At 46.5% G+C, this 23,519-nt stretch overlaps 1 protein-coding gene across 4 annotated transcripts in view; it reads left to right on the top strand.

The window, feature by feature from the left end:
- The window catches only part of RASGRP1 (RAS guanyl releasing protein 1), a 99,435-nt gene extending 76,675 nt beyond the window's left edge, over positions 1–22,760 (top strand). For all 4 annotated transcript variants that reach the window (XM_088456625.1, XM_088456624.1, XM_088456623.1 and 1 more), the window contains exons 9-17: positions 109–384; positions 1,169–1,249; positions 2,708–2,812; positions 2,962–3,071; positions 9,676–9,820; positions 17,351–17,387; positions 18,736–18,885; positions 19,911–20,254; positions 21,819–22,760. In XM_088456625.1, coding sequence (XP_088312751.1) covers positions 109–384; positions 1,169–1,249; positions 2,708–2,812; positions 2,962–3,071; positions 9,676–9,820; positions 17,351–17,387; positions 18,736–18,885; positions 19,911–20,254; positions 21,819–21,953 — 1,383 coding nt within the window. In that variant the 3' untranslated portion in view covers positions 21,954–22,760. The remainder of the gene's footprint in view (positions 1–108; positions 385–1,168; positions 1,250–2,707; positions 2,813–2,961; positions 3,072–9,675; positions 9,821–17,350; positions 17,388–18,735; positions 18,886–19,910; positions 20,255–21,818) is intronic.
- The last annotated feature ends 759 nt before the right edge of the window (positions 22,761–23,519 follow it).

Here is a 23,519-nt window from a genome sequence, read left to right as displayed (position 1 = left end):
AAGGAGATAAAATTCATAAAAACAAATTGTCCTCTACTGTAGTTCTACACTGAACTAGCATAATCTATTAATAGCTATATAGCAATGTTCTTTTCTCACTCATTGCAGGTCCTAAATGAGATGACGGACCTCCTATCCTCCTGTAGGAACTACGATAATTACCGTAGAGTATACAATGAGTGCAGCAACTTCAAGATACCTATCCTGGGGGTGCACCTGAAAGATCTGATTTCTCTTCATGAGGCCATGCCAGACTTTGTGGAGGAGAAGAAAATCAATGTACCCAAGCTGCACTCCATGTACACCCACATAAATGAGCTCATCCAGTTACAGAATATAGCTCCTGCTCTGGATGCCAATATGGACCTTGTACATCTCCTGACGGTGAGTCATAGCCCCAGACAGTACGTGGCTGAATCTTAGTGGCAGGATTTTTAGCAGCTTCGCATGTGTTGGAGCTGGGAACTATAATCTACAAGTGATTCAGGGCCTTATATATTAATGAGTTTTATCACTCAAAACGAGTTATAAAACTCGCTGTGTATGATAAATGGTGCTCCAGCCAATCAGCTCCCAACTGTCATCTGTTTGAAAAATGACAGATGGCAGCTGATTGGCTGGAGCACCACTTATCATACACAGCGAGTTTTATCACTCGTTTTGAGTGATAAAACTTGTTGATAAATGAGGCCCTTAGTCACATGTATCTCAGTCGCATCTCATTTGTGGCTGAATGGGCATAACTGGGTGGCATATCTACGTATACTTTGTGATGGCCTGTAGACGGAATTGTGGGCAATGCAGATGTCAGCGTGTGCCGTGATCCTTCTCTAGCACTAAGGATAGAGCTGGTGCAAGGGCATGCTGAAATGAATGATGGGTACTCTCACAAGCATTTGGATGTGGGCAGTGAGGCCGCATAGATGGTAGCCACTCTGAGTACAGGCGAAGATCCGCCTCTATTTCTGAGCATGCAATTGTGTGCAGCTCGTTATCAGTCCCGGCGTGTTTACCTCTTGGCAGCTGCATTGTTATTTCCAGGCATAACACATTCTTGCTTCTTCTAAAGCCATTAGCCACACTCGTCCTCCTATAGCCATTTCTGTGAAGGAACGTTCAGTTCTTAATGATATCTCATATAAACCTTATTCTCTGTTGTATTTTGCAGCTCTCCCTTGACTTATATTACACAGAGGATGAAATGTACGAGCTGTCGTATGCACGGGAGCCAAGGAATTATCGGGCACCAGTATGTAACTTAAAACTAGCATTTTTTTGTCTAATGGCTCAACCACAAAAGGACACTAATAACTAGACATGTAGGAGATAGACACGGCCAGGGCTCTGAGTAAGCAGAAGCTGACTGATGTTTCAGGAGACTTAGAAGCTAGCATTGTACATAGTATTTATTCTGTTTTCCTTGCCTTCTCAAATTAGCACACAAGCTGATAACGTGTCGGCCACGTGACATTGGGAAGCAGATACTCTAGGGTAACAGGTACAGATGAACATTTTAATATGGATGGCAACACACCTTGGGGTATCAAGCCTTGGACAGAGATAAAGTGGAGTCATTGTCCAAACCAACAAATCAGCTCCTAACTGTCAGTTAGCTAGCACAGTCTTTGAAATGACATTTAGAAGCTGATTGGTTGCATTAGACAATTACTCCTCGATCCAAGGCTTGATACATTTCCCCAACCCCTTGTCTTTTAACTGGATATGTACTTCCAACAGATGTACATGGTACAAACAAGACCTGTGATTTGATTATATGATTTATTTTTATTGAGGTCAACAAGCAATTAGGATACAAGTTCTTTTGTCACTGCATACATTACACGTATCACTTATATAACACTCATTACGTGCTTGCATAAGCAAATACCTAGCTGAAATGTGATGCACATTATTCTGTAGCCTATATATTCAGTGCCAACAGGTGTAATTGGATATTGTGGAACATGTTTGTATGAGATAACGTGTTAACTCACTGTTAGTACAAGATATAAATGGATATAGCTACGGACTTCTAAAATCCTTATTTTATTCCCCAACGGTATCCATGAGCTGCAACACATTTTCATGATACAGGATGACGTATGTGGTGGGAAATGTTACTGGGATGGCTGAAAATTAAATGCAGCCTGGGTGTAAAGGAAGACATAAATAGCAGTAGGATGTCAACAGTGACACCTGCGTGTGCGCACACATTATCACACACACATTATCTGTGAACCCTGAAGGTGGATTGCAGAGCTGCCATTGGCTGGGAATTGCAGAGCATTCTACAAAGTACTCACAGCTCTCACAGTACAGTGTAAACATTAATCATTGCCTGCATATAACAATAGGGGACTTATTCCTCCTTTGCTGGGACTTATTTTTATTAGGATTTTCAATGGAGAAAAATATATAAGCTTAATCAAATATTGGAATGTTAAAAAAAAAAGTCCGTTGCCAAAGTTTAGTGCTTTGTTTATAATTTTTATTTTTTTTATTCTGTTGTTATTTAGTTGATCGTTAATTGTATATATATATGTATATATATATATATATATATATATATATATATATATATATATATACAGTATGTTGAGTTATGTTACTACTATCTATAGTGGGATAATGTAATTTATGCTGTTGTAAAAGTACAATTTTTTTTACTCGCTGATGGCTATTCAACATGAGTTCTCTCTCTGAACAGCCCGTCACACCCTCCAAACCTCCAGTTGTTGCAGACTGGGCATCCGGTGTTTCTCCTAAGCCAGACCCAAAAACCATCAGCAAACACGTGCAGAGGATGGTAGATGTAAGTATGATTTCCAGATAAGTGTCTAACTTGGTGTTGTGCATCGAAATCTATGTTTAACCCCATCTGAGTTATTGTCACATGTCTAGGATGAATTACTTCTGGTTGTGTTTTGGTAGAATGAGCATTCTCTCCTTTAATGTTTTTAGTCTGTATTTAAAAATTATGATCTGGACCAAGATGGATACATATCACAAGAAGAATTTGAGAAGATCGCCGCCAGCTTCCCATTTTCTTTCTGCGTCATGGATAAGGACAGGTGAGCAGACCTCGTGAAACGCAACTAGATATCTATAATATGATTTCTACTTCAGGGTCCATAGGGGGTCCACAGGGTTGACCTTGGGGTATAGGTTGGGAACCAAATCCGGGCACCACGCAGTTAAAGCTTTTAGCTCCCAGGATGCACTGGGTCCACTCTCCCTATAACCCCACCCCCAAGCCAGAGGCACCTCAGTTTAAGTTGGTGCCCGGCCGGAGTCGGGTCACCGTTAGCGCAGGGGGAGCTGATTAGCAGCCCCTAAGCTTATTTTATTTTTTTAGGGACAAAGTTTTTTCATGGACTTTGGACTCTTCAGAGCGGCAGCGTCGGACTGTCCATAGGACGTCTAAGCTGCCGCTCCGTCACCCCGCTGGCGCTGAGACGCCAGTACAGATCTGGGGATCTCAGCGGGACCCCAGAGTCTGTACTAGCCGGACTCTGCGGGCGCCCAGGACTGCTGCCGGATCCACGGGGAGCAGGTAAGGTCGCGGATCACCGCTTGCGGTGATCCGCGCATTTCAAATGCAGTCCTGTGCCTCCGGTCTCAGGGGACAGACCGGAGGCGCCGGCAGTGGCGGCGGGCCCCCCATACCCCGTGTGTCCACTAGACCACCAGGGACTTAACGATCGGTGCAGGGAGCCGGCGTCCCGGGGGTTAATAGCCGGCCAGGGGAGGCAGCCTTCCCTGTTACAGCGGCTCCTCCCCTCAGCTCAGCGCGCCTTTCAGAATCCATAGTCTGGCGTCGCTGAGCTGCTTCCTCCGCGGGCCACACTTCCTCTGAGGTCTCCAGCGGCCATTTTATCTCTGTGGTGCAGCAGAAATCTCTCAGGATGGCAGTGAGTCCAGTCCCCCTGCGTACCTCACCATCAGGTCAGTGTACACAGCGCTGTAGCCTTCCCAGACACTGAATCTGGGTAAGTTGAATGCAGTGTAATAGTGCAGTATATTATATGACATGTTTATGTATATATGTATATATCTGCATTGTATGTGACTTATGCTAGTGCTGACTGTACTTTATTCTCTCACCTGTCAGTGTATATCTATCCCTTTTCTTTATCTGCCCTAATACAGCTGTACTTAGGGTGGTTCTGAGACCTCACATTTATATACTTGTTAATATTTGTGTGGTTTGTCACATACTGTTGCGTGCTGCACGTTGCCATATTTTAGATGGAACTGTGTGTTGCATACGCTGAAAATGGGTCCCTGCAGCTAATTTTTGGCATCAGTCAGGACCAGTATAGTGCTGCTTAATATTTCCGCCAAGATTGGTCAGATATGTCTGACCAGGAGATAGAGCGTTATACTGCACCCATTTTTACTATCCTGCAAGTCATGTGCTGCAGGTGTTAGTGCGGAGGATTTGACTCATAAAGGGTTCTGTATGTGGCGTCATCTGGTGCCGGCCTCTTTCACGACCCCCTTGGGCGGTTTGTTTTCTCGGGATCCTCTCAATTGCGGATCGCCGGGCGGGCCCCATTGTTGTACCTCACTTGGGGTTACTTCACCATACTGCCCTTTTCATCTCAGGGTATCTCGCAGCTTCTTGCACTCTTCCCCTGTGACACAGACTACCGCTCCCTGCAGGGGTTTTTCGCAGTATATGAATTCCCCCTGGTGCCACAATAGTCTGTCATTCCCCTTGCAGGGATTACCACAACAGCCACCCTGGGTGGATGTCGTTTTCTACGAAACGCTAATTGGCGTGGTTGACGCCCTGTGGTTACTTCCCAGTTGGCTCTGCCGTGAACTGGGTACTGTTCGGGGCTCTTTCCCTCTTACACGGGGGGAAGCCTATTTCAGGTATTATTATCCCTGCTTTAGGGCTGGTAGCAGGTCCATTCTGGTTAGAGTGAATGTTGACCTGCACCTGTATCATACACCCTCAGTATTGCGTGCCTTCGGGTTACCTGTTGCTGACTAGCGGGTGGATCGCATAGCGGGACTCTGGCTGTTGCCAGATAGGAGGTGTTACAACAGTGTTTGGCCTCCTGTCCCAAATTCCCTGAGGGTCATCACGAGCCCCTCCTGGGGGGGATGGGCGTGTTACTCGTCTGATTACAGACGTTACTACGCCTCCCATTCCTGCGTGGTCGGATTCTTCGGATCCGTAGGTGGTAACTCTGCCTGAAATCAGTATACTTGCTTTCAGGAGTTGTTACCCATCCTACCATGGCTATAGCATGGTTGGTTAATACTATTGCATATTGGGTTGATGCATTTGTAACGTTTTTTCCCCTCCAACACGTCGGGGGTTCAAATGTATTTGGTCGCTCACGTAATATATGCTGTTGTCATAGGTGGAAATGCCTATATTGGATACCAGTCTCCTAACTTTCAGAGTTCCGGCTGCGACTGTATCCTCCGTAATACCCTATGGCTGCGCTCTGGGAATGCAGAGGTGCAGATACCATCTTTAGGGTTGATATTGTTTGGTCCTGACCTTGACAAGATTGTAGTAACATTGGCAGTATTACTAACGACAAGTTTACCGCTTTCAGCTATGCCCACTACAAGGCCTCAGACTAAGTCTGTTAAGTCTTTTTTGTCCTCTGGGTCAGCCTAAAGGTCTGTTTCTTCGTAGACTGTCGGCATCTACAAGGGCCGACATATCCAGTACCGAGCAGGCCTGGACTGCCAGCCGATCCTGCTTCTGAACCTACGGATATCTCTTCAGTCTGACGGGACAGGCCTACAACTGGGAGATACCGATTTTCTCAGTTCGCCCGGTATTAGTGTCAAGTTGCCGCGGCTACGTGGGTAGGAGGGTACGCCCTCTTTACAAGGGCCTTACAGATCCAGAAAGCTATGCAGTTGTTGCGGTAAGCGGAGCTAATTAGGCCATCCCCACTATCTCAGTGAGGGACTGGTTGTTCTGTTTTCTTTCTGGTGCGGTGGCTGAATGGTCCTCTTTGGCCTATTCTCTGTCTCAATTCCCTGAACCAGTTCCTAAAGCTACCTGGGCTCAGGAGGAAATCCCTATGCTCCATCATACGATGTTTGGAACCTGGGGACTTTAGGGTATCACTGGATATACAGGACGCGTGCCTACGGGTACTTACAGAGACCTTTCCTCAGCATGGGCTGAGGTTTGCTGTATCACAGCAACACTTACAATTGTTCGGGCTCTGCCTGTTGTGACTGTCCTCAGCCCCACAGGGGTTTACCAGCGTTTTGGATTTTCTGACAGTTCTTCTGTTCAGTATATCCCAATGCTCCTGTACCTGGACGGCCTCCTGCTCTTAGCGGGATCACCGGGGTACTTTACGGCCAGGTCAGGATGACTGTGGCTTCTTCGGGGTGCAGACGTTTAATCAACGGGGAAAAAGTCCTCCCTGCATCCCTCTCTGGGTATTCTTCATCTAGGATCCCTGCTGGATTCTCAGAATCTGAGAATTCTTCTGGCGTAAAACGGAATCTCCTCTCTTCCATTAGGAGTACATGGTTATCTGCGCAGTCGACAGATGTCTTTACACTCTGGGATGCATGGTGGAATGGGCTCAGTTCCATTCCAGGCCTTTCCATAATTGGCTCATCTCCAGATGGAATGAGTTTTTTCTGTCGGGTAACTGTTCAAACGATGATGCTCTCTCCGGAGGCAAGTCGGTCCCTGTCCGGGTGGCTATGGCCATCTCGTCCAGGGTTTTCTTTGCTAGGGACAGTGTCTGGATCGAATCCTTTTCAGTGCAGTTGGACGTCTGTCGATTCCACCCTGTCAATTAACTTACTCTGGCATAACTCTTGTTTCCCGGTGAACCTGAAAAGGTTCAGTCCGACAGGGTCAGGACAGTGGCTTCCTTTTTAGCAACACTGTTCGTTGGGTGGCAATGACAGGTATGTCACATATTCGGACATAGTCCGAGGGTCTCCTCCCGACCATCTCGGCAGCGTTCATTTCAGGAGCTCTCCATTGGGAAGCGGGAGTCCTCAGCCGTCACGACGTGCATCCCGGGGACTAGTCTCTTCCCCAAGAGAGGTTTCATCTCCTGGTGAGCAGGGGGGGCCCCCCTGAGGTGACCCTCATGGCCTTCTGACTTTATTACACTATGGTGTTACAGTTCAGCTCTGGGGATTCTGAAGCAAACTTCAGCGACTCTTTGTCGGTGAAGTGGTCCTTCCACTTTGTGTACCTGTGTTCTCCGGTCTCCCTTCTTCCTCGAGGTCTTTGGAAGTGTTTTCAATCGAGACGGAGATGCTTTCCTGCTGGTGGCTCCTGATTGCCCCAGATGTCAGGGGTACTTGGATCTTCGGAGTCTCTACATCGATACTCCATCCCTGATGCTTCACTGCCCGGACCTGTTGTCTCAGGGTCCTTGGTTTTGCCTTGGACCTGGGTCGTTTGTCTTTGACTGTGTCCTTACAGTGGTCTTACGGTTTCCCTGGCTTTGTCATCGTTGGAATGATTAGAGCACATGGATCAGCTTTTGCTGGGACCTACCACAAACTGTGGCAGCCATAAATCTTATGGTATTGTACCTGTCGATACAATCCTCCGGTGTCCAGGATTTCCAGATATTCTGGCATTCCTTCCGGCTGGCTTGGGTTTCACACTTGGCCTGGTCTTCCTGACAGTGCGGATCTCTACACTGTCAGTATGGTTAAGATATGGAATTGCTTCACTCTGGTATCCAGTTCATCCTTTGGAGTGTTTTCTTGATTATGCCTCCATTTGTCCTCCCTAGGGACTCCTTGGGAGTAAGTAGTGGTTCTTCGTTACCTCCGGGGACAGTCAATGGAACCGCTGGTTGTGATAGCCATTACATGGTCTATTGCTTAGGCTCTCTCTTTCTCTCAGGGTGTTTATATCAACCAGGAGAGTGTCTGAATTGGGAGCGTTCTCATGTGGCTCCCTCTTCTGGAGGGCATCATGTCAGGGTGGGAGTTGCTCTCGCCCTGTGTTTCTTCTTAGTGGTTTTCAGGTTCCATATTCTGGAACTTATGGTACGGCCATTCTGTCCCCAGTCCTCTCGGCTGGTGTGGCCTCATTGACTGTGGTCTGGCCTCTTTGGATTTATGTGATCCGTTCAGGTTCCTTACGGAAATCGGACTCCTTATTGGTGGTCTGAGATTTCTGGTTTTCACAGGAAAGGATGGCCGGCCTATAACCAAATGTTGGCTTGGATGGCCTCGTAGGTCTTCCTCAGGGGCCTACCCATGGGTAGGCCTTCCTGTTGTTGATGCTTGTTTTTTCTCGGGCCATGTGACCCTCGTGTGCGGCTCGCTGTGGCGCCTCGGCTGTTTTGCCTTACTAGGTGGCCACGTGGTCTTCTGTCCACACCTTTTTAAGGTTCTAGGCATTGGTTTCCTTTGCCTCTCAGGATGCTTCCTTTTTGGCGACGGATTCTCCTCTCAGCACAGGAGCGTCCCCACCCTTGGTTGAACTGCTTTGGGACATCCCCAAGGTCAACCCTGTGGACCCCCTATGGACCCTGAAGTAGAAAACAAGAGATATGGTAAGAACTTACCTTTGTTATCTCTGTTTCTACGAAGTCCATAGGGTCCACAGGGCGCCCGCCCTGACGCACCTGGCTTCATATGGGCTGTGTGGCTGGTCACCGGTTTTCCGTCTCCCATTTCGGTGAGTATGGTTATTGAGTGTTCCAGTTTTCTCTCTCTTTTTCTCTCCTCCTCCGGCCTTTGGCTACTTACAAACTGAGGTGCCTCTGGCTTGGGGGTGGGGTTATAGGGAGAGTGGACCCAGTGCATCCTGGGAGCTAAAAGCTTTAACTGCGTGGTGCCCGGATTTGGTTCCCAACCTATACCCCAAGGTCAACCCTGTGGACCCTATGGACTTCGTAGAAACAGAGATAACAAAGGTAAGTTCTTACCATATCTCTTGTTATTTTAACACAATATATGAAATACAATGTACAGAACAAACATTGCTGATCACTACTTATACTACTTACATTGATATTTTAGGATAAACCTTTTTAGTAAATAAAAGTATGTTTTCTATTATCTGGAATCCTTAGGATTCTATCCTGTTATGTTGAGCATCTGTGACATTACTAGGGAGGTGCGGGCCACACCAGTTATCATCATTCAAGGGGGTGACACCAAAATAGCAGATCTGCTCTGCTATTTTGGTGTCACTCCCTCGGATGGTGTCACCGAGCAGCGGTGATGGATGACATGCACATGTGCCCCTCATCCACGCCCCCAGTGTGCAAGAACATGACTTGCGGTCATGCTCCCAAAATGGCATACACCAGGGGCATGGCTTCACGGGCACAACCCTTTTGTGCGCAAAGTCTTCCAACATTCCGCACCGGATGTCGCCACACATAGTGATGCCACTGTTGCACCATGTCTAACATATAGTAACTTACATTTAATTATTATCCCTGCCCTTCACCACAATTACCCTAACATTCTCACTGTTCAATGAAGTTTAGAAGTGCTCCTGATAGTGTACTGAGGAAAAGCAGCTAATTAATTTCCTTACTTTGTGGTAATGTTAGAACACTTTATAGAGAAATTCAACTCCTGTATATGGTATGTTTCAAATCAATAAATATATACCTGCAACTGTGTTTATAGTGCAGTGTGCCCAGAGCACTAGCTCACTTCATTTTTCATCTCATCTCCTAATAGGGAGGGTCAGATCAGCAGACAGGAGATCACTGCATATTTTATGCGAGCCAGCTCCATATGTTCCAAGCTTGGCTTAGGCTTCCTCCATAACTTCCAGGAGACCACCTACCTGCGCCCCACCTTCTGTGACAACTGTGCTGGATTTGTGAGTAGCTCAATTAACAACTCGTGTTGATAGGACTTGTTGGTAAATCAGTCTTTAAAAACCTAAACAAGGTGTATGTGCAGGAAAGGGATAACATTAAAGCCTATACTGGCCAAGCATTTTAGGGAGTCAGTTGGGGTGTCTTTAAATGCTGTGATAATTGGTTGTGCCGTTACATAATTTGCGTAATACTCATTTATAGCACATGGGATTCTCAACACAAATTATAGATGAGAATCCCATGTGATGTAAATGAGGGGACCATGGGCGAGTATAAATAAAGCAATAATTTTCTATAGAGCAAGATATACTGAAAAAGGTTGATCCATGATCATACATTGTAAAGCACAATTGAATATGCGTCGCTATATAAGAAACTGTTCATAAATAAAAAATAAATAAATAAAACTATCTTTGGTGTAATAGCTATTTCTGAAGCAAGCCACTGTGACTGTTCCGAATACTGGAAGCAGATTCCCGATTACCGGGAATCTGTGCATGTCCAGGACCTGTTCTGCGAGATCACACGTAGAGTGGCAGCAGACTGTCAGTGATTGCGGTGCGGGCAGCATCAATCCCAAAATGGAGTTGTGCCACCGCAGCTGGGATTGGGGGGGGCAAGAGACCAGGATCTCCGTGGGCAGACAGAGATTTCCTGGCCTCTTTTGGGAATCTACGATGGCCGGCTTGCATAGTCCCATCGTCATTCAGCCGGCTAAGGGACACCTGGATAATCCAATGCTGCATCCACGGATGCAGCTCGGATCAGTAATGCATGCAGTAGGTGTGACGCCTCCTGCTGCATTACCATATTACAACTATCGCAGCTGCTAATATGTTAGCAGCTACGATAGCTCCTGCGTCTACAGCTGAATCACCCCCTTGGTTCTTACCAGTTACATCGTTGGTGTCAGCATCTACTACAAGGAGACTGGGGAAAATTTTCTTATGATAATGGTTAAACTGGGATGCCGAAGTAAAATAAAGTTCTAGATTGTGATTTACTATCATTCCCATATTAGCATCACTTTCATGTGGCGTCATGCCTATCCTGATTTAATGTCAAAGTCCTCAGTGGTTCCAGAGCTGTAGTTATCTTGGGAAGCTTTAAAGCCCCTCTCTCACATTTAACATACTAAAATGCAAAATGACCATACTAAGCACTTTGAATGCCCTTACTCAATTTAATTATGTAACATGTATATTATTAGATATCTATTTTATTAGATTTAGAGAAACACTAATTAAAACCATTTAATAGGGAATTGGCGAGCCGCTTGTGTCCATTATGGACCTGTATGTACAGTTGCTTTGACGGCCTGATTCAGAGATGGTTGGTAATGCGTTTGCAGCTGCTCTCTCAATATCAGTTGCCGCCTTATGCAAATGCTAATCTCTGCCTTCCCTTTGTGCTGGATGGTGCAGTAGATTGTACAAGCGCTGAGATGCCCAGTCTCAGGCTGTGATGTCTGTGCCATTGTGATGGAGATTGTAAACACACCAACATCGGTTACAACATCAACATTTGTGATAGCCTAGAGTCTACACTAGCTACGGGTTGGGTATGGGATCCCACCGGTCGGGATCAGAGCCGGATTTAGACCTCATGGGACCCTAGGCAAGATATCGGTTTTGGGCCCCCCTTCCTCAAACAATCCATAGCCCAATATTTCATTTACATTATTTATAATTTTTTCCTCCATATATACAATCTTTTAAAGTTTTAAACATAAAAACACAGTGCAAATATAATGCAAAATATTTTAAACGTTTATTGCGTAATATCATAGAAAGTGCAATCAACGTATATAAAAATAGCCACCTTTAAACAGCCCGGGCCCATAACTATCCTATTCAGTCTGATCTTTCCAAAATAGTAGAGATAACACACCAGGGATTCACATTTGTATTTCTCCTTGCTGCATCTGCGTGGTCAAAGCGCTGCAACCAAGGTCATAGCATGGGATCACCATCGAAACAGTCGCGACCATCGTTGTCCCTTCGGCCAGGCTGCGGTAGCTGAAGCTTACCGCAACCTGATGGGTCCTGGCAGCTTGCAAGGCCAGGAAGTCTGCGTGCACCCACGACCATGGCTTTGTCCGTTTCCGGGAACACTGCCCAGGAATGCCCCCCGCTCTGCCTTCCAAATGCTGTAGCCTGTCAAATCAAGCTGCGCAGTGCACATGTGCAGTCCTCCCACCATCGGAGATGTACGCTAACCATCGGGGTAGTGTACATCTCTGAATCAGGCCCATTGTCTGCCACAGGAGAAAAAAACACAGAAAAAAAGACACACATGCACATTGTCCGCCAAAGGAAAAATTAATTGCCCTCACAGAAAAAAAAATAAAACATTAATTCATTAATAACATACGTTATTTCTTTGCCCCCCACCCCTCCTAGAAAACTGAGTGACCTCAACTCACCGAGTTGCAGGAAAAGTTGCAGGAGGAGCTCCATAGTGACCCATAGGCTCAGTGATCAGTCATCCGATCCCACACTTGCCTTCAATCCACCGTGGCACCAGCATGCAGCAACAGCCTCAGCAATTAGTCACTGGCTGCATCTGCACTGTGTGCAGGGGCTGGACAGTGTGCGGCAGTATGACCTATGATGTCACGCCGCCGTTGCCTATAGGTTATGCACAGCCCGCATCTGATCTACACAGAAGAGCCCAGGGCTGCCTGGGCGAGGAATTTACATAATGGTAGGCTCTGCTATGATGCCTGCAAAAGAGTTGCTAGTTCTGGAGGACATGGAGGCATGGGCATAGCAGTGGTCCACCAGATATGTCCCGGCTGCCGCATTGTGCCCCCATTCGGCCGTTCCACCAAAACGGCTCTCGAGCCGGCTCTGCTAATTGTAGCATGCAGTGGCACCCATCCCATAATACTTATTGTTACATCCATGGCCTTTAGTTATCACTGTAAATATCAGTGTGGGTACTTCACTGGTTGTAGCAGGCAACAGTCACAGAGGGATGGGTGCCACCCCACCACCACCACCACCACATAGAGGAGCAAGCCCCATCACCTAAACAGTATTTAATAGCAGCCGACCACCCTCCCTCCTCCCACTATATAGTAGCAGGCCCCCATCTCCTATATAGTTTAATAGCAGCCGTCTGCATGCACCTTACTGCTTGTCCTCTGGCTCCTATCACTTCTGGTCCCGGCTGAGGCAGGCTCCTCTCTCCGTGCATGTGACAACATACGCTCATGCGTCATGTTGTCACATGTACAACACAGCAGAAGTCAATAAGGACTAGTGTGCGGCTGTGCACCCCCTGTAGCTGGCACCCAGCAGGCTGTCAGCACAGCGATTAGACAGCTGCCGGAGTCCTCAGCCGTGGCACAACCTCTACCATTTTCAGTGGACCTCGCGTTCTGCTGGCATTCACAGGGCCCACCTAGGTCCCGCCGGGCGCTAGGCGGGTGCCTTTGTTGCCTAGCGGGAAATCCGCCCCTGGTCGGGATGCCAACTACATCCCCTAGCTACTCTCCTCTAATCCAATTAAACATGGCCTCTCAAGCATTGGATTTGCGGTTGGTGGGAAACACAGCAGCTCTCCCAGACATGCCCATAACACGCCCATGAAATGGCCCCTATTTGTGATTACTGTAGATCACTTCCCAGTCTCCAAGCTGATATGCTCAAGGATCACAACCCCTTCTCAAGTGTTAGCGATTTCATCCGCAATTGCAAATGGTATAGGACACGTGGCCAGTAAGCGTTTGAGAGATTATTCAGACATATGCAGTAACAAACAATCACTCAACTGCGTAAATACCGTCACTGTATCCGTCACTGAATCAGTCACCAGTGTCTGCAGTTGTGCAGAGGAGATGCAGCGGCGCAAGAAAGTCCCTCAGCTGGCTTTGATCGATGGTGGTGGAAAATGCTGACTCAGGGTGTGACTGTGCCTTTACAGGGGGTAATTGTACCCAAACCATGCCAGAAACCTGTGCCCAACAATACTGCAGGACCACAGAACACTTCACTGTTGGAAACAGCCAAGCACAGATCAATTGGTTGAAAACATTTGGATCTGAATCAGGGCCATGGTCTCCGTTTGCAGACATGTTGTTATAATTATAACAGGGTATTCCAGCAATTATACAAATGTCCATGGCCATGAGTGGATGTTAATTACTTACTGCTTGAGCCACACCTGTGTGGTAAAATTTGCTTTCAATACTCTTGTCCCCTATTTATCCAGGTGTTTACATTTATCATTTACTGCCTGTAAGTTACAGAAGAGAGTTGTTCAGCTGTGGCATTGTAAGGGTAAACTATTAAATGCAGCTGCCGGATAAGTAGTTAGTGTATTTATTCCAAATAAAATGGAAAAGTGTACTTTAAAATATATAAACATATGGCTGTGCAAAATATAGTAGGTTCTGTCCATGTGTTGGCAGCGTCAGGTGAGCTAGAGGTGGTGAAACTGCTGAAACAGGATTATGAAGCTGAAACCACAAAGAAGAGATTGTCAGATGAGTAAGGAAACTGCGACCGGAGCAGCAAGGGTTTTGCTGCTCTAGATCACACCTGGTCAGGCAGTGAAGTAGTTTAGCCTGCAGGACACACCTGGTCAGGCAGTGAAGTAGTTTAGCTTGCAGGCCACACCTGGTCAGACAGTGAAGTAGTTTAGCTTGTAGGACACACCTGGTCTGGCAGTGAAGTAGTTTAGCTTGCAGGACACACCTGGTCAGGCAGTGAAGTCGTTTAGCTTGCAGGACACATCTGGTCTGGCAGTGAAGTAGTTTAGCTTGCAGGACACACCTGGTCTGGCAGTGAAGTCGTTTAGCTTGCAGGACACATCTGGTCTGGCAGTGAAGTATTTTAGCTTGCAGGACACACCTGGTCTGGCAGTGAAGTAGTTTAGCTTGCAGGACACACCTGGTCAGGCAGTGAAGTCGTTTAGCTTGCAGGACACATCTGGTCTGGCAGTGAAGTAGTTTAGCTTGCAGGACACACCTGGTCTGGCAGTGAAGTAGTTTAGCTTGCAGGACACACGTGGTCAGGCAGTGAAGTCGTTTAGCTTGCAGGACACATCTGGTCTGGCAGTGAAGTAGTTTAGCTTGCAGGACACACCTGGTCTGGCAGTGAAGTAGTTTAGCTTGCAGGACACATCTGGTCTGGCAGTGAAGTAGTTTAGCTTGCAGGACACACCTGGTCTGGCAGTGAAGTAGTTTAGCTTGCAGGACACACCTGGTCAGGCAGTGAAGTCGTTTAGCTTGCAGGACACACGTGGTCTGGCAGTGAAGTAGTTTAGCTTGCAGGACACACCTGGTCTGGCAGTGAAGTAGTTTAGCTTGCAGGACACATCTGGTCTGGCAGTGAAGTAGTTTAGCTTGCAGGACACACCTGGTCTGGCAGTGAAGTAGTTTAGCTTGCAGGACACACCTGGTCTGGCAGTGAAGTAGTTTAGCTTGCAGGACACACCTGGTCAGGCAGTGAAGTCGTTTAGCTTGCAGGACACATCTGGTCTGGCAGTGAAGTAGTTTAGCTTGCAGGACACACCTGGTCTGGCAGTGAAGTAGTTTAGCTTGCAGGACACATCTGGTCTGGCAGTGAAGTAGTTTAGCTTGCAGGACACACCTGGTCTGGCAGTGAAGTAGTTTAGCTTGCAGGACACACCTGGTCTGGCAGTGAAGTAGTTTAGCTTGCAGGATACACCTGGTCTGGCAGTAGGCTTAACATGTTTCTGTGCCTCAAAGGCACTTTTTGTCAGCATAGATGATGCCCAACCATAGGGAGTATATACACCGATCAGCTGTAAAACATTACAACCACTGACAGGTGAAGTGAATAACACTGATTATCTCTTTGGCACCTGTCAAGGGCTGGATATATTTTGTCAGTAAGTGAATAGTCAGTTCTTGAAGAATATGTGTTGGAAGCAGGAAAAATGGGCAAGCGTAAGAATCTGAGCGACTTAGACCAGGGCCAATGGGTAGACAATGGAGTAAGAGCATCTCCAAAACAGCAGGTCTTGCAGGGTTTTTCCAGTGTGCAGTGGTTGGTACCTACCAAAAGAGGTCCATGGAAGGACAACCCGTGAACTGGAAACAGAGTCATCGGTGCCCAAGGCCCATTTATGTGAGTGGGGAGCGGCTAGCCTGTCTGGTCCTATCCCACAGAAGAGCTACTGTAGCACAAATTGATGAAAAAGTTAATGTTGGCTATGATAGAAAGGTGTCAGAACATACAGTGCTTCACAGCTTACTGCATAGCCACAGGCTAGTCAGAGTGCAGGGGTGTCCACCACAAAAGTGCCTATAATAAGCATGTGAGAATTAGAACTGGACCATGAAGCGATGGAAGAAGGTGGCCTGGTCTGATGAATCTGGTTTTCTTTTATATCATGTGGATTGCCGGATGCATATGTGTCATTTACATGTAACAGAGATGACACCAATATACACTATGAGAAGAAGGCAATACAGCAAGGACAGTGTGATGCTCTGGACAATGTTCTGCTGGGAAACCTTGGGTCCTGGCATTCAAGTGGATGTTACTTTGACACGTACCACCTACCTAAGCAGACCAAGTACACCTCTTCATGACAACAGTATTCCCTGATAGCAGTGGTCTCTTTCAGCTGGATAATACGCCCTGCCACATTGCAAAGAAAATGTTCTGGAATGGCCTCCATATTAATCAGATCTCATTTCGATCAAACATCTTTGGGATGTGGTGGAAAAAGAAGGCCGGGCCACCTCGCAGGACCACAGGACATAAAGGATCTGCTGCAAAAGTCTTGGTGCCAGATACCACAGGACACCTTCAACTCTTGTGGAGTCCATGCCCCGAGAGCCTGTGGTTAATCACTATGGATAACTCTGTTGGATACATTTCAAATAAATGAATTAACAATCTGTAATGTTAGAAATGTGAGAGTTCCGTACTGTGGGGAATACAGTGGGTTAATTTACTCCCAGTTGAAATGATTGTGTATCTTCTATAGAGTTTGCAGAACTTAAACACAAACATGTTTATACTTGGCCTTATTCAGAGTTGTATGCTATGCCAATGTTTTCGCAAAAGGAGCAATTCTTTGCCACTGCACGTGGTGTTTGAGTTGCACTGCGCATACGTCAAGGTACATTACCGTACTCACACGCTACGAGTTTTTATTTGCAGTGTGAGTGACAGGCAGGGAGCGTTTGGGGGAGGCAACGCGGAGTGTCAGCTAAAAACGCAGGCATGTCGACCATTTCAAAGGCGCGTCACATTCTGCATCTGCTCCAGTGTTTTAGTTACAGTGGCCAATCATAGACTCACTCAGAAAGTTGTTTGCCTAATCTGCGTTTGATGCTGCGTATGTGTACACAGTTGTGGACAGCTGCGATGGCTCAGGTGGGCGTCTCACTACAAGTCCTGGCCGCTGCTCTATTAGTATCTTTTCCCAAATCATCAGCTGCAAAAGTCACAGCTGTGGCTGCAATAGCGCAGAACTGTAAATCAGGCCCTCTGATGGACAGGATAATAAATCATGCTGAGTGATACATGCTTTATATTTTTCAGCTGTGGGGTGTGATCAAGCAAGGTTACCGCTGCAAAGGTAAACACTGTGATTAATTCTCATCTTTATCATTAATATCCACAGAAGATTCTGCCAGTATATTGTCCCCAGTTGCCTACAAACGGTGGAGTCAGAACTGAACCCTTATTTATGAGAACGAAGAGTGTGACGTTACTGTGATATGCTTATATCCCTGAGGCATGAGGCACTAGGACACAAAGGCCCTGATTCAGAGGCACTAGGACACAAAGGCCCTGATTCAGAGCCGGACGCTCTGACCAGAGCGCTCGCTCTGAATCAGGGCCCACCTCCATTAATATGGAGCGTCCTCCTGGACGCTCGTATAGCTGTGGGTCACCACCCACAGCATATACGAGCGTGCAGGATGATGGTCGCGATGGTCTTGACCATCGCGACCATCAAACTGCGAGCAAAAGCCTGCGGTTGAGTTTTTCAACCGCAAGGCCAGGAGTGATTTTGGCTCTATCAGAGCCAAAATCACTCCCACTGACATCACTAGTGATGTCAGTGGGGCCGGCTTCAGACGGCAGGCGTTCCCCTGGGAACGCCTCCGTCTGGCAGGCACGCCCCCGGCACGCCCACCAAAGGGGGCCTGCTGTCAGTCAACATCGACAGCACGCCCCCTTTGATGAGACACTCCGAGCGAAGGAAAGTCCTTCGCTCGTCGCGTCTCGCGCATGCGCAGTGCGGACCATCGACCCACTTGCGAGCGGACAGCCGCTCGCGAGTATGTCTGAATGAGGGCCAAAGTGAAGTTCCTAGTTAATGAAAAGACTGCATTCTCACAAGTATTGGTTAGCCCACCACAAAATGCTGGTGGGCTGTTTGAAAATGACTGATGCACATTAATGTTCCCATAAATGATAGTATATTAGCAGGGGCGATACTGCAATGCTTGAAGCACTCCTACAATCTATAACTTAGCATCTTATAACTATTAATACCATATACTCTGGCTCCCACATAACATTAGTATCAAGTCCACATATCATTTATTACCCCTCTTACCTTTAAAGTTCTGGGAGACAGCCAAGTGTGCAGAGTGGAGGGTGGGAGGTCAGGAGAGAGGAGAGATAGAGAAAGGAGGAAGTAGGAGGAGATGGCAGTGTTGAGGCTGAATCTGGGTCCACACTAAGACTGAGTGAGGGCATTGGTGTAATGTACAATATAAAATAATAATCAGGCAGCTGAAGGTGGTCGCAGCACCCAAGAGATATGGCACCCTCCTGAAATGCTTATAACATGCTGACCCTGTGTATTAATGTACAACCGAGTCTGAAGTGATAGCTTTTATTAAATGGGCATTTTATTGTGTGTGTTACTAAATAACAATTATGCAATTTTCTCCACTGTGTTTGTGTCACAGACTGCGGGATGAACTGCCACAAACAGTGTAAAGAGCTGGTGGTGTTTGAATGTAAGAAAAGGTCTAAATGCTCCACGGGGGACAACAGTTTGTCCCCTGACTCTGGACAGATCAATGTCTTCTTACCTGGTGGCAAAGGAACAACAAATGGTGAGTATCTGACTCGTACTAACCAAATATCACAGTTCATAGACTGGGTACATTAACTCCATTTTTTAATGCCTTCCAATATAATTTATGGAGTTATAAAAAAAACAGTATACTACATAAACACAATTTAAGTACATTATATGTGTGACACTGTCATATACTGTACAGCCTTCTCCTTCTGTGTTCACTAACCTCTATATACACTGGTCACCTTCCCTACCATAGATAGAACTACTGTACTTTATTTTCAGACATTTGCTTACAGAAGTTGGGAAGAGAGGTTATGGGGTGGGGTGTGGATTGAAAGATCTACAGTGTACGTACGTACCCCAACGGTTAGAGTTAGGCACCAGGAGGGAGGGTTAGGTTTAGGCACCAAGGGGAGGGTTAGGGTGAAGATGAGGGTTAAAAAAAATATGAGTCAACCATTTTTGTGTTGACCTTTTGACACTGTCGACCATTTGTACATGTTGACCTTCTTGCATGTCGACATTTAGAGTGTCAATCTTTTGACCCTGTCGACCTATTAACTGTCTAACATCTGGTGTCTATCTAGACATTGTCTTCCTTTTTACTGTAGATCTTTAGACCAGATCCCTATGGGGTGGGAGCATAAGAGACCATCAAGGACCAGCACTGCCTGTGTGCAACTCTCTATCTCCTCCAGAAATACATTCTGTTTCTACTTTCTTGCACATAATAAAAATAAAAAGAAATAATGATGTTAGTGCCCTAAATATAACATAATAATATAAAGTACAGTGCTCTGAGCTGTATTACTGCGGCATTGCATGTTCTAACTCACTTCCTAGATGCCCTCTAGTGGCTGCATAATGCTGTGCAACCAGTTGAAAGCTGAATTTCCAACTGGCATTCATGTTAATGCAAATAAAGGGATACACATGTATTCCCTCAGTTGTACATTGCTGCAGAAAAGGTGATATTTTATGAATGGATGTTATAATTATAATAGATATGTCGACTAAAGTCAATTAAAACAATAATATGGTGCTTTTGTTTCTCAGACTGCTTAGCTGACGAGGACCCATTTAGTTACACGAATGGGGAAGAAATTGAACATACGGAGGTCAGCCAAGACAGGAGGATCATGCTGATGGGCAGCTCAGCACAGAAGATCTCTGTACGGTTACAGCCTGCAGTGAGACACCGCAGCACACAGACAGATGACAGCCCTCCAAGCCCTTCTTTACAGATCCCCTCCGCGCACCACAGCCGCAGCCCATCGCCCTGTCCCAGTCCTATTCTAATCAGGAAGCGGGCATATGCCAAGTGGGAAAATAAGGACTCCATACGCAAAGCGAGAGAGGAGAGACGGGGCATTAAACCCTCTGCACAAGAGCTGGAAAAAGTAAACACTTTACATATAATATTTATGTCGTGTAGTGACTGATCACTGAAGTCCTCTGAAATGTTCAACATATTCTCACTGATTGATCTTATTTTATGGCCAAACATTTGCTTCATGTGTTACAAAAGCTAATGGGATATGTTTATTGATATGGTGTTGGCCATAGACCTGCTGGGGTTTGGGTAAGTGATGTCGGCACTTGGGATCCCGACAGTCAGAATCCCAACGCCGGCATCCCGAAAGAGTTGGGATACCGACACCTGTCGGGTAAGTATCCTAACCCTACCCCTAACCCTCCCTCCCCGCACTCTACACCTAACCTCTTTCCCTAATGCCTAAACGTAACCCTCCCCCTAACCCTCCCTCCCCGCACTCTACACCTATCCTCCTTCCCTAGTGCCTAACCCCAACCCTTAACCCTCCCTCCCTGCACTTTACACCTAACCTCCTTCCCTAGTGCCTAAACCGAACCCTCCACCTACTGCCTAACCCCAACCCTTAACCCTCCCTCCGCGCTCTACAACTAACCTCCTTCCCTAGTGCCTAAACCTAACTCTCCCCCTAGTGCCTAACCCCCAACCCTTAACCCTCCCCCTAACCCTCCCTCCCCGCACTCTACACCGAACCTCCTTCCCTAGTGCCTAAACCTAACTCTCCCCCTAGTGCCTAACCCCAACCCTTAACCCTACCCCTAACCCCACTACTTACCATTGGGATAGCGTCGGGATTCTGAGCGCCGGCATCCCGCACGCTGGTATTTCAACTGCATCCCACCTGTCGGGTTGCTTTATACTTTATATAAACAATGCCAGTCTTTCACTTTTAATAACAATTAAGAAAAAATTGGTTATTATTGATGTAACAGCGTGGTCCCTGAGGTAAACCCTCCTGTGATCTAATGACTTGGGGACGGGGAGGTGGTATGGATAAAATGTTATTGGAGTCTGGTGCGCTTTTAGGCCCCCATTTATCAATGATGGTAAACACCAGCGCAATTTTTTGTTTAGTATCACTGTGATACAAACGAAAAATCCACTGGTATTTACCAATACTTATCCCACCGGCGAGGTCAAGCGAAGTCCTCCTCGGCGAAGTTCTCCGCTGGCTGCTGGCAGCCTAACGCTGCCAGCGATGGGGGTCTTGTGGAATGCGCATGACACTGGGACCTGGCTGTGCCTGGAAGGCTTCACTGAAGCCGGACAGGCAGCACCAAGTTCCCATTGCCGGCAACGGGGACCGCATCGCTCTCGCCATCTAAAGATGGTGAGAGCGATGCTGTGACAAACAGCGGTAATGTTAGCTTACCGCTGTTTGTTAAATCCAGAACCGATGACATAACCCTATAGCGAGCAATGGCATAACCCTTCAGTCAGGCCTAGACCACATACGCTTGCACATACCTAGTTATGGTCCTGAAGGTGACGGTGAAAATGTTAGACACATTGAGAAAGCAGCGCAATACATTTCTATTCAGTCATTTGTTGGAGCTGCCATACCAATAATAATACAGTTTCTAGGACTGCTGACTACATAACAGACATAACTATTTTTCCTTTTGTAATAGGAAAGATCATTCCTGAAGGAGGAGAACACGAATCTGCGGATCCAGCTTAAAGAAGCTCAGAGACGAATTGAAGCTTTGCGGGCAGAACTCAGAAAGTATGTCTTGGACAGTGAGCCTGGTGGGAAGGGATCATAGCAATAGGGACTGTTGGATTTTCTCCATTGCCACGAATTGCACACAAAGCAGCCATTGCTGCCTTAGCAGATGATGGACACACTTGCAGGATCTCTGCCACTGGAGTATGGTGTGAAAATTCCTTGTTACTGCTCGCTGCCCGTTGCACGGCACGACGCAGCGGTGGTTGTGCAGAGTTACACATACATGCAGTATTCACTTGGCTACCCTGAAGGGTACTTGATAAATACACCAGTTCTCAGACTCTATGTAGTTGTTTAGAGAGCCTCCCACATTTTTATTTATTGTGCATAGATTCAGGGTGTTGATCACCGACAGAGGGTGTGTCACAGTGTTTAGTCTCTCCTACAGTACTTGGACAAGCAGAATGTCTCTCTTTAGGTATCCGTGCGCACTGTATGTTGTTTTGCTTATCCTGCCCTGTTGGCAGCGTTTGATGAAGGGCGGCACCTGGCACACCTGCAGGACTTCTACAGCGATGAACACCTCATATTTACCTCTCACAGCTGTCAGCTGAACAAAGCAGCTCTGTGCATTTCAGGGCGTTGCGCCCCGGCTCATCTCCAGCAGATACCGGTCACAATAGCTGTGTGACGGGTGTATAATGAACAGTGTGGTGCAGCAAGAACACATTCCAGGAAACAAATGACTGTAACACGGAAGATTATTCAATGTGAGGAGGACCACGGTAACCTTATTTAGCAATCACTATCAAGAAAATATATTTTATTATGTTGGATCCAAATTAAACATTGCACTGTTTGACATGTAAATGGACTTGACCAATACAGTTTTGTGTTTCACATATTAGCATGCCTGAACCTATATAGGGTATATCTGTATACAGGGCCTGGGACTGATAAAGATCAAGGGCCTATTGTGAGAAACAGCCGGGCTGCGATTAGTGCCATATGGGCGCTTATGCCCCCTACACTATCAGCCCAAATGTCTCCCTAAATATGTAAAAGTAGGAAAATTACATCATTTTGAGAGAAAAATACCTATGATTTATGTACAAACGTGTGACCAGTTGGACGACCGGCCTTCATCATGCTATCATAATGGGCCTATTTTTATGTGAAGGCCTGGAGCTGTAGTCCCATCTGTCCCATTGCTAATCTGGCCCAATCCATATAGTCACAATTGTTTCCTCACTGGAAGAATACCTTGCATGCAGGAGGGTGGAAATGAAGATCATCATTTACCACACCAGTACCTGGCAAGTTTTCAAGAGAAACAAAAATAATGCGCACACTTTATAGGTAAAAAAAGCAAGTATATTAGCAGCATATCTAAATACATACACCCAAAACATCTCTCTGGACGTACTATAGACCAATGTTGTAGAGTCTATAGGAGTTCTCCAAAAAGATAGTGGCTAAAAAAAGCATTTGCCCCAACAGGTGGATCTCCTTGGTAAAGATCAGAGGTAGGTAACCCACGGTCATCAGACGCTAGTACATCTACAACAGTTGAATTGTCATGGGTTGCCTACACATATTATTGGTTGTTCTTTTCTAGAATGCACCCGCTTTTTAATATGTTTGAAACCATTTTCAAATTTTT

The sequence above is a fragment of the Taudactylus pleione genome, unplaced genomic scaffold (genome assembly GCF_031769625.1).
Source record: "Taudactylus pleione unplaced genomic scaffold, aTauple2 ptg000707l, whole genome shotgun sequence".
In the NCBI taxonomy this organism is placed as follows: Eukaryota; Metazoa; Chordata; class Amphibia; order Anura; family Myobatrachidae; genus Taudactylus; species Taudactylus pleione.
Note: the sequence above shows the minus strand (reverse complement) of the source record. Positions and strands in the feature narration are given on the sequence as shown.